The sequence below is a fragment of the Rhinoderma darwinii genome, chromosome 6 (genome assembly GCF_050947455.1).
Source record: "Rhinoderma darwinii isolate aRhiDar2 chromosome 6, aRhiDar2.hap1, whole genome shotgun sequence".
Lineage (NCBI taxonomy): Eukaryota > Metazoa > Chordata > Amphibia > Anura > Rhinodermatidae > Rhinoderma > Rhinoderma darwinii.
The window spans coordinates 73500469-73512611 of record NC_134692.1 but is presented as its reverse complement, the minus strand read 5'-3'; the positions used below and the strand labels follow the sequence as shown (position 1 = coordinate 73512611).

General features: G+C 42.7%; 1 protein-coding gene across 4 annotated transcripts in view; it reads left to right on the top strand.

Moving 5' to 3' along the window:
* The window catches only part of HECW2 (HECT, C2 and WW domain containing E3 ubiquitin protein ligase 2), a 547978-nt gene that overhangs the window by 250167 nt on the left and 285668 nt on the right, over positions 1 to 12143 (top strand). For all 4 annotated transcript variants that reach the window (XM_075829943.1, XM_075829941.1, XM_075829942.1 and 1 more), the window contains 2 exons: positions 5228 to 5322; positions 10761 to 10833. In XM_075829943.1, the coding sequence (XP_075686058.1) occupies positions 5228 to 5322; positions 10761 to 10833 (168 nt within the window). The remainder of the gene's footprint in view (positions 1 to 5227; positions 5323 to 10760; positions 10834 to 12143) is intronic.

Sequence of the window (12143 nt, the reverse complement as noted above, 5' to 3'; positions counted from 1 at the left end):
TCAGCGCAATGCAACATGGCGTCAAAAACAAATTTTGTAAAATCTCCACTCCAAAAACGAAATTGCACTTTTTCCGTTTAGACCCTTGCCGTATGTCCAAATAGCCGTTTACAACCACATATGGGGTATTTCCGTAATCAGGAGAAATTGTGTAACACATTTTGGGGTGTCTTTTCTCCTGTATTCCTTGTGGAAATGAAAAATTCTGAGCTAAAGCTACAGGTTATTGGAAAAAAAAAATGTTTTCATTTTCACGGACCAATTCTAATAAAATCTATAAAACACCTGAGGGCTCAAAATGCTCACTACACCTCTAATTTAATTCTTTCAGGGGTATAGTCTCCAAATTGGGATCACATCTGGGGACTGTACTGGTACTTCAGGGACTCTGCAAATGCGACATGGCCCCCAGAAACCAATTCAGCTAAATCTGAGCTGCAAAATCCAAATGGTGCTCCGTCCCTTCTGAGCCCTGCCATGGGTCCAAACAGCAGTTTATTACCACATAATGGGGTATTTCCGTAATCAGGAGAAATTGCTTTACAAATGTTGAGGTGCTTTTTCTCCTTTATTCCTTATAAAAATTTGAAAATTCTGTGTTTTTTCCAAAAAAAAGTCTCTTTTCATCTTCACAGACTAATTCCAATAAATTCAGCAAAAAACCTGTGGGGTCAAAATGATAACTATACCACTAGAAAAATTCCTTGAGGGGTATAGTTTCCAAAATCCAAATGGGGGTCCTTATCTTCTGAGCCCTGCTGTGGGTCCAAACAGCAGTTTATTACCACATATGGGGTATTTCCGTAATCGCGAGAAATTGCTTTACAAATGTTGGGGTGCTTTCTCTCCTTTATTTCTTGCAAAAATTAGAAATTTTTACGTTTTTCCCGAAAAAAAGTAGATTTTTATTTTCACAGACTAACTCCAGAAAATATAGCAAAATACCTGTGGGGTCAAAATGCTAACTATACCCCTAGATAAATTCCCTGAGGGGTGTAGTTTAAAAAATGGGGGTCACTTTTGGGGGTTTACACTGTTTTGACACCACAAGACCTCTTCAAACCTGACATGGTGCCTAAAATATATTCTGAAAAAAGGAGGCCCCAAAATCCAAGAGGTGCTCCTTTGCTTCTGAGGCCTGTGTTTCAGTCCATTAGCGCACTAGGGCCACATGTGGGATATTTCTAAAAACTGCAGAATCTGGGCAATAAATATTGAGTTGCGTTTCTCAGGTAAAACCTTCTGTGGTACAGAAGAAAATGTATTACATATGAATTTTGTAAAAAAAAATGAAATTTGAAAATTTCAGCTCTACTTTCCTTCAATTCCTGTAAAACGCCTAAAGGGTTGAAACACTTTCTGAATGCTGTTTTGGATACTTTTAAGGGGTGCAGTTTTCAAAATGGGGTGTTTTATGGGGGTTTCTAATATATAGGGCACTCAAAACCACTTCAGAACTGAACTCGTCCCTGAAAAAATCGCTTTTTGAAATTTTCTTAAAAATATGAGAAATTGCTGCTAAAGTTCTAAGCCTTGTGAGGTCATAGAAAAATAAAAGGATGTTCAAAAAACGATGCAAACATAAAGTAGACATATGGGAGATGTTAATTGGTAACTATTTTGTGTGGTATTACCATCTGTTTTACAAGCAGATGCATTAAAAATTGGAAAAATCATAATTTCTTCATATTTTCGCTAAATGTTGGTGTTTTTCACAAATAAGCAATGAATTTATCGACCAAATTTTTGCACTAAACTAAAGTACAATATGTCACGAGAAAACAATCTCAGAATCAATTGGATAGGTAAAAGCATTCCGGAGTTATTACCACATAAAGTGATGTCCTCATGGCCAAAATGAGCTGGGTACTCAAGGGGTTAACCCCTTACCACTGCAGCCATTTTTTAGGTTTTAATTTGTTGTTTTTTCCTCTCCACCATACAATAGCCACAACATTTTTATTTTTCCTTTGCTATAGCCCTATAATGGCTTGTTTTCTGCAGAGTGAGTTGTTTTTTATGGCACCATTTATTGAATCATATAATGTACTGAGAAATGGAAAACAAATCTCTGGTGTGGAATGGGGGGCAAAAACTCATTCCTCCATAGTTTTTTGGGTTTTGTTTTTACAGCATTCACTGCGCAGTAAAAAAAATACATGTTAACTTTATTCTGTGGGTAAATACGATTACGGCGATACAAAAATTATATAGTTCTTTTTTATGTTTTAGTACTTTTACAAAAAAAAACTATTTGCTAAAAAAAGAAAATTAGTGTCCCAATGTTCTGAGAATCGTCAATTGAGCGGTGCGAGGGCATTTTTTTTTTGCGGGACTATATGGTCCACTGGGTATGTGGACCCACTGGTCTACTCTGCCGTAACAGAGTAGCTGCTGGCCAGACAGGTATAGGACAGTAAATGGTAGATTTTACCTTGACAGCAGGCTGGTGCCGGATTACTGGAAGCAGGCTGGTGCCGGATTACTGGAAGCAGGCTGGTGCCGGATTATCGGAAGCTGGCATGTACTGGTTTACTGGAACCAGGACTGGTCACGGACACTGGACTGGTCACGGACAATGGACTCTTCACGGACACTGGACTCAGGGTAAAGGACTGGTCATGGATGCAACATAGCAACGGACACAGGTTACATGGAACAGGATACAGAACCTTCGCAGACTGACTCATTATGTGTGAACCTAAATTGCGGTCCGGAAGATTAATTGTTGACAGGTGGAATAGTTCATGGCTTATAGACGAGAATGGGTATTCTATTTCTTTGACTTATGGTATTTGACCCAATTACCTTTGTATTCTGCTGTTTGATTATAAAGACTGACATGACTAAAAACCTAATGACATTTGTATTCCACTGGGCTAAAGATACATACTAAGGGCTCGTCCACACGTAACGGAATTGCCGCGGTTTTCCCGGCCAGAAAAAACACAGCAGAATACAGCAGCAGCATAATAGATGAGATTTAACAAATCTCATCCACATGCTGCGTAAAAAATCCGAGCTGAAATTGACCTGCAGTGCGTATATTTCGGACTGCAGCATGTACATTTCTGCTACAGAAAGTGTGCAGAATTGCTGCGTTTTCAGAGGAGATGTCCACATCTCCTAGCATTGGGAAAAACGCAGCTATTTCCGCACCATTTTATGACTTTCACAATTCCGTTGTCTGTGGACAAGCCGTTAGACGAGCTTGGACGATTTTGTATTATACCATATGTGGAATGTTTATGTGTAAGTATGAGGGTAACGCCTACTCTCATATTGTGTTAAATAAAGTTACATCCTGCCACTCTTGGCAGATGCACATTTGAATACCAAGCCTGTGTGTCGTGAGTCTATCAGATCGGCCATTAGGCCATCTTCATTAGGCCCACAGGCTGTTATGACAACTATCATCACCCTCTGATCGAATCGCGGTGGGGCGATGGAGTGACAGACGGGCTCCCCCTCTTTCTAACAGCTTTGGTGCCGCGGTCGCTATTGACTGCAGCATCTAAGTGGTTAAATGGCTGGAATTTGAGTAATCACATGAACACATAAGGGGACAGTATTATTTTACAGAGGGAATTTGGAGTAGCTAGAAGTTTGGCCAGATAAGTGGCAAATTAATTTTAACAACACAGATACATGTAAAGTTATGCATTTGGGAAAGAAAAATAAATGTCAACATTGCATATTAAGTAGTAATACAAAACTGAAAACTGAACTGCAGCAACCAGTGCCAGGCAGCTGCTGCCAAAGCAAGTAAGATCATGGGATGCATGAAAAGGGGCATAGATGTACATGATGGGATGGTCACAAGTATACAGGAAAGATATAACAGACCTGAAGTGGGTTTGCTGTGAGTTAACCAAAGAATAACATTTATTTGTTGGAATGCAGTATCCAGAAACATAATACAAATTGGGGTTTAGTTTAGATAATGGTGTTAAGGGTATGTTCACACTGCTTATTTTCAGGCGTATTTTGGAGCATGAAAGGCTTGTATTACGCTCCAAAATAAACTTGAATTATGCCTGCAAACAGTTTCCCATTGATTTCAATGGGAACAACACTGTGTTGTTCATATAAGGGTATGTGCACACAATAGCAGGCATTTACGTGTGAAAAGACAGACTGTTTTCAAGAGAAAATAGCTGCCTCGTTTCACACGTAAATGCTCCTCCTCGTATTATGCGAGGCGTCTGTGTCGCTCGTAAATCTTGAGCTGCTCTTCATTGAGTTCAATGAAGAATGGCTCAAATTACGTTGCAAAGAAGTGCCCTGCATATAATGTATATAAGTGTCCTGCACTTCTTTGCCGAGGCAGTCATTTTACGCGTCGTCGTTTGACAGCTGTCAAACGACTACGCGTAAATGACAGGTCGTCTGCACAGTACGTCGGCAAACCCATTCAAATGAATGGGCAGATGTTTGCCGACGTATTGTAGCCCTATTTTCAGGCGTAAAACGAGGCATAATACGCCTCGTTTACGCCTGAAAATAGGTCGTGTGAACCCAGCCTAAGACATATTTCTATGCTGCTGAATTTTTGGAACTGATTTTCCATTGTCCGTTCAAATTATTACTAAAGATATGCATTAAATTACGCTTCAAAATATGCTTGCAAACACCAAGATCCACTCCAAAAGCCCCTGGATTCAGAGGCTGTTTTCCCTCGAAATCAGCCGCATATATTTCAGCCTCAAACCTATTCCTTGTGAACATAACCTTAGTGTTTTTCTGAGATTAGACTAAAACAAGGGATGGATTGAAGCCCATAGCTTTTTCATTATAGAGCCAACTTGACTGCTTGTTTTCTCTTTCGTTCTATTGAGTTCATGTAGGTGAAGTGAAAAGAAAAAAGTAACAGTATCAATTAGCTACCTAAATAAATAAGGATGCTCGTATATGCAGTAGAATATAGCAAAACTTTGTAAAATGTGTATGGACACAACTTGATCAATAAGGGGTTAAGAAATACAACACACAGTAAGAAAATATTCATATTCTGTTAAGCAGGTGGGGTGCCCTCTAATGGCCATACAATTATAAAAAAAAACAGCAATTTAATAAAAATATAAAATGCCAAATATGGGTAACTATGAAACTTAAATCATAAAATAACGGTCTTCTATATCTTTTTTAGTATTTTCTTTACCACGTTTTATATTGTTTCTGGTAATTTCTATAACTATACTGAGTGGAATCTGTTCTTTCTTTTCAGCTGAAATAAAAATTTGTTTTAAGTATTATCATGGTATTAGTGGATCTTTGAGAGCGACGACACCTTGTATCACTGTGAAAAATCCTACTATAATGGTAAGTTTAACATGTTTAAAATTATCTATGCCATAGCCGAACATTTTTTTTTAGACCTATTTCTATATTTCAGTATGTATTACCTAAAACTCATGATCGGAACAACAATCATCACAGAATGATTTTGTTCAATCTGGGTGAAATGGTTTCACTTTAAAGAGAATTTACGCTTTTCCTGGAAAAAAAAAAGAAGCTATTTACAATGCAGTCATGCACAAAAATTATGCTTTTGTTTTTCTTATTGCATCTGTCAGTTTTGTATCTGTTTAGATATATTCTTAAAAGGAAGCAACCTCAGCGATCAGCTGATCACCTTGTCAGGTGACTGGAGATCAGCTGTTATAGCTCTGTGCAGCCACTCATTTTCCTTGTTATGGCCAGTGCTGGGGAAATGTAGTATGACATGACGCTTATTCAATTGAATGTAACACATCATCATGTTGAGTACTCTAGAGAGGAAACAACTTTTTGGTGGGGCTCTCCATTTTGCGCATAGAAGGGGGTCCTGATGGGTTAACTGCCTAAAGAAAAAAATAAAATTGAACCGCTAATAGGTGAGCATTTTGAATTGAATTCAAGAGAGGTTATTTATGAAAACGATTTAACAGAAAATATGGCCATGTTGCCCATAGCATCCAATCAGAGCTCAGCTTTAATTTCTTAAACTACTCTTGAAAAGTTAAAGCTGTACTATGGTTGGTTACTTTGGGCAACATGGCCAGGTTTTGTGGGCGAAGGTCTCATTGCATATGCTTTAGTTCTCTAATTGTAACATGGAATAAATATGGAATAAATGATGTAGCATGCACGATACCTTTGCCTATATGCCAGACTGTGAAAACTTACTTTGGTGCTTCCCCCACGCCCCAGTACTTAAAGGGCCAGCACGCACACTAGTAAAATTGTCCCCAGCCTATCCCTTCACATTTTGGCCCTTATAAGTGACCCTGCCCCTTTCCCCAGTGCCTGAGCAAAGTTTGACAAACCTAGTGTTACCCTGCAAAGTTCTGTACCCTGCATCCCGAGTCTGTTCCCTATTGGTATTCTATATCGCACGTCTGTTAACTATTGGTGTCATGTATCCTGAGTCTGTTACCTGACAGTATCCCGTGACCTATGGATGCTTCCAGCAATCCGGCACCAGCCTGCTTCCAGCAATCCGGCACCAGCCTGCTTCCAGCAATCCGGCACCAGCCTGCTTCCAGCAATCCGGCACCAGCCTGCTTCCAGCAAGCTATCACCAGCCTGCTTCCAGCAAGCTATCACCAGTCTACTACCAAGGTACCCACCTGCCTGTCTCTGCCTGGCTTTTGTTTGGCCAGCAGCTACTCTGCCGGGACTACCTCAAGAGGTAGCAACCTGACAGTCTTCCTGCAGCGAAGACCAGATCCTTGTAGAGGGGTTAAAGGGTGAAGACCAGGGAGGCTGCTTGGGCAACGCCCTTAGGGGTGGCCCTGCGTCAATCCAGCAGAGTAGCCCAGTGGGTCCACAAACCTGCTGGTCGTTGCAGTTTGCTCAGGCCATGATGGACCCCACTGGCAAACCCAAGACGGCGGTTCAAGTCATGCAAGACGATATGCGAGATCTCCGATATAGCCAGGATCCGATATTGCAGGCAGTTAAGACCATAGCCAGTCGCCTGGACATCGCTCCTGTTTCTACTCCGGCAGCTCCATAAGCTGTAGCTCCATCTACTCCTCAGCCAGTAGTAGTTACACCTCTTAGACTGTTTGAGAATACGCCATCCAATTCAGTACCTCCGCAGCGGAGCTTGCCTGAAATAATGAGCAGGTGGTGGCAGCCTTCTGGCAAGGTCTAGCCAGTAGGATCAAAGATGAGCTGGCAGCTCGTGATCTCCCCTCTACTCTAGATGCCCTAATTCTGCTGGCCACCCGCATAGACCTGAGGTTCCGGGAACGCTCCCAATAAGCTATACAAGAGAGAAAGTTCTCTAGACTGGTGCCTAATTTTCAAAGGCCTTTGCTTCCTCCTTCCTCTACTGCCTCTGAAGAGAATATGCAGGTTGATCGGGTCAGAATATGGGACCAGGAGCGGCAGCACAGATGTGCAGCTAGCTTGTGTATGTACTGTGGGAACAAGGGTCATATTGTGCATGAGTTTCCTCAGAAGCCAGGAAACTCCAGCACCTAGGGTTGATAGGAGAGACTACCCTAGGTGGACCAATGCCTTCTCTAAAATCCTTTCCTAAACTCTCAATCACAGCCTCTATCCTCGCTGGTGAAGCATCTCATTCTGTGTCAGCCTGGATTCCGGAGCAGCCGGGAACTCCATACACCAGGCCTTAGTAGACCGTCTCCATTTGCCAACGATTCCTCTAGTGAAACCCCTAGGGGAGGCTTTCGTGAGTTGTTGTCACGGCCGTGGTCACAGACCGCCACCGTTCCTTACCCAGGAACGCCACAGTCCATTGTCTTCCTACTGGCGTCTCCCTCCTAGGAGACGCCAGCACTTGCGGCCGGCTGGTCCTGCTTTCACTGGTAAGGTGCGCGCGTGGTCCTGGCTTTAAAGGGCCTACGCGCGCACATGCTTAAAGTTCCCTAATCAACCCTTGCTATAAGACTATAAGAAGGGCTATAAGACTATCCCGGACTATAAGAAGGGCTCCGCTCTTCCATTCCCTGCCTAAGCGTTGTTGTATTTTTCCCATGTCTGTATTGCAAACGGTCCCTTAGTGTTTTCCTGCTCCCAGTGTCCCCTTCTCCTGCCTCCTATATCCTGTATCTCGTGCTGTGCCTTGTTCCGAACCTGTGTAGTACCTGAGCCATACCTTGCCTTGCCTGCTGGAATTCTCCACGTCGGCTGTCGTCTGTCCTTCTGGATACCATCCGCCACTCCTGGAGCAACCCACCACCTCCAGCCCCATCTGTGCCAGAGCCCTTGCCGCCATCCAGACTACACTCCTACCATAGACTTTGTGCGTAGACTGTGAGTTGGTCAGCTGCCTCTCCACTACGGCGGAGCGGCCTAGTGGGTCCACATACCCCTGGACCGTGACAATTGTTATCCATTGTCAGATCCAATCTTATCCATCACTAAACCAGTGAAGGTACAAGTGGGTGTTCTACAATCAGAACGAGTAGCCTTCTACGTTCTACTCGAGGCTAATAATCCAATCTTGCTGGACTACTTTGTCTTCACAAGCACGGTCCAATCCTGGACTGGAATTCTGGAAAAATTCTTCAGTGAGCACCCCGTTCTCAACACAGCTGTATGCTTCTGATTCGTACTGTCTGACCTCCAGTGTCTCAGTCACTCCCTGGTCTACCTCCACAATATGCTTGCTATTCTGACGTTTTCAGCAAGGAGGCGGCCGAAAGCTTGCCTCCGCATCATCCATACGACTGTCCAATCGAGTTGCTTCTTGAGACTTCACCTCCTTGGGGACGGGCATATCCTTTCTCTCTGCCTGAGACCCAAGCCATGTCGGCATATGTCAAGGAGAACCTCGAGATGGGGTTTATTAGTGTCACGATCCGTGGGTATGTGGACCCACTAGACCGTAGCGGAGTAGCAGCTGGCCATACAACATCATACACGGTCTATTCAAAGTCCTAGTACAAGAGCACCTGTAATAGTCTAGACAGTAGCAGAGGCTTAGGCTCAGATGGAACTTGACGGTAGATAACTCCAAACGTGGCAGATGATACCAGGTGTGGCAGATGGCACAACACAACTCCAACACTAGAAAGGGCACAGGAACAAACACAGCACAGAATACAGGATACAGGTAGCAGGGCACGGGAACACTGGGAACAGGATACGACTAAGGGACCATTTGCAAGACTAACAAGGGAATACACAACAATGCTCAGGCAAGGAGTGAGAGGGCAAGGCCCTTTTTATAGTCCAGGATGATCTGGGAATAATTAATTACATATGCGTACACTACAAGGCAGAGCGGCCAGATGTGCTGACGCCTCCGGGGAAGGAGACGTCGGCCACAGGAGAGAGGTCTGCGGTCGCGCCGTCAGCAGGTAAGGGGAGGCAGAGGTCCTCGACCGTGGTTGTTACAAATAGGAAGTCAACTAAAAATATGGATCCCTCCGGCCCTGCATAGACTATCGTGGTCTGAATAAGATCACTGTCAAAAACAAGTACCCCTTGCCGCTGATCTTTTCAACCGTATTTGTGGAGGCAAGATTTTCACTAAGCTGGTTCTCCGTGGAGCTTCTAACTTGATCTGTATCCATGAGGGTGACAAGTGGAAAACCGCATTCAACTCCCGAGACGGCAACTATGAATATCTCGTGATTCTCTTCGGATTATCTAACGCTTATGCTGTGTTCCAGGAATTCGTGAACGATATATTGTATGTCTCCATGGTGGTTTATCTGGACGACCTCTTGATCTACTCACCTGATTTGACGACGCACCGGAAGCATGTTCGCCAAGTCCTGTCGCGGTTAAGGGGAAACAAGTAATGTCCGTTCTTGATATTGATCCTGTGTCCTGAGTCTGTTACCTATTGGTATCCTGTATCTAGAGTATGTTACCTGACCGTATCCCCCGTGCCCTCTGGGTGCTTCCAGGTATCTGATACCAGCAATCTGGCACCAGCCTGCTTCCAGAAATCCTGCACCAGCCTGCTTTCAGCAATCCTGCACCAGACTGCTTCCAGCAATCCGGCACCAGACTGCTACCAAGTTACCCCCTGCCTGTCTCTGCCTAGCTTCTGATTGGCCAGCAGTAACTCTGCCGGGACTACCTCAAGAGGTAGCGACCTGGCAGTCTCCCCGTAGCGAAGACCAGATCCCTGTGGAGGGGTTAAAGGGTGAAGACCGGGGAGGCTGCTTAGACAACGCCCTTAGAGGTGGACCTACGCCAATCCGGCGGAGTTAGCCCAGTGGGTCCACAAACTTGCTGGTCATTCCACTGGTCAAATAATTACAGTTTCAAATGAGGATGCACAGTTCACATCCAACATGCATGTAACTGTGTACAGGTGTTTTTCAAAATGTACTACTTACTACATAATCTGTGTTGGTTTTGGAGGCTTAATTATTCATATAATATTATTTTTTTCTGCTATAATAGTCTAAATTCATGTTTTACTACTCTATTCTTTAGTATGCATTGTATCTCATGACACATTTAAAGGGGCTATACGGGGACCAAAAATTGCTTTGGAGTGCTGAAGTCCCGGGCAGAGCGGTAGCTGATGCTCTGCTCAGGGACTTCAGCAATAGACAATGTGACAGCCCCTTGCAGTCATGCGCTTGATAACAGCACAGGAAGCAAGCCTTCGGTCCCATGGGGCCATGTCGGCGCGTCATAAATCTTAGGAAAACTACAGAACTTCCAGCTCCAATTCACTGGGTTTAAACTGAACGATTCAGTACAGAATTAAATATAAATGTATAAATCCAAAGCAATTTTTGGTCCCCGAATAACCCCTTTAATTCTTCCTTTCTTTCCAGATGGGAGCAGATGGTATGGATGGATTTTCTGCTTCTCAGCAATGTCGAAAGCTTGCAAGCTTTACTTTATCAGGTATTGGCATATTTGACCATTAGCTCAAGGTTTTAGCTATATCCTAGAAATGTCCTTGTCTGTTTAGTCCAAAAAGTTTTTGTGTAGTAATTTAAGTCAAGAAAAAATGTTATACTACGATGCAGTTTGGCAAATTTAAAACTGTAAAAAGTAAATGTTATCAATTGAAAATTATATTTGTGTGTCTACATATAACTGAAGGATTTTGTAAAGTTTACCTTATAAAAGATTTTAGGAGATTGTTGTACAAGGTTTATGGTTTATACCATAAACCATTCACCCATCGACTTCAATGGGCAAGTCTGGTTCACAAAAGGACCAGAATAGGGCATTCTGCGAGTTTCTCCCAACGGACACCCGCTATGTTAAAAAAAAATGTATGTGTGAATAACCACATTAATTTGTATGGGTCAGCGTGCTGTCCGATGTTAAAACGGACAGCACACAGACGAGAAATATGTTTGTGTGAATAAGGCCTAAGGCTAGGACTATGCCGGATGTAGATAATGCAGGGCTGTTGCTTCAGCAACATGAGGGTTACAGAAGAGATATTACCATAAAGTCTAATATAAGACACATCTTGCATCCTGATCTCGTCTGAAGCACTACAGGATAATACTTTATTCGTTGTTAAATTTAATCCCTCACATCTGTTTGTCCTTCAAGCAGCTGTCTCTACTGTTGTTTCCTTGGCTTGACCTTGTTTAGAGGATACTCTGTATGTTTAATTTCTTATAAATGCTGGATTACTTAAATTGAAATTATGATTGGTATTGACCTGATGTACCACCTGCTAACCCTGGCTCATATTCTATTTGTAATTCTTTGCAGCAGCATATATTTTGTTAGATTGAAAATACTTGATTATCTTGATTAATACTCAAGCACTTAGTATAGGCAATCTGTATATACATTAAGAAAAATACTTTTTTTTCTTTAGCACCACCATAACACCAAGTTGAGAAAGAAAGACACAGACAACTAATCTGGAAAGACAGAATGTATCAGACAAGTTTAAAGCCCAAATTGAACCTCCCCTTCTACCAGTGGTTTTTCGTTTTGTCTAGCTAAATTTGAATAGTTGGGAGGTCTAGGTTGGTACTAAATTATCTGTATAGCGGTCACCCTTTTTCTTCAACTCTTCCTAAGTTGCATACTGTGGGGTCGGCAGGTGATTTCAGGTGCTGGACTGGTTTTTACACCACATTATAAGTGCCCTATCTACTACATAATTTGATCGGCGCTGTAATGTAGATAACAAACGTCTTTTTATTTTGAAAAGCAATCAATTTTGAGCAAGTTATGCACAA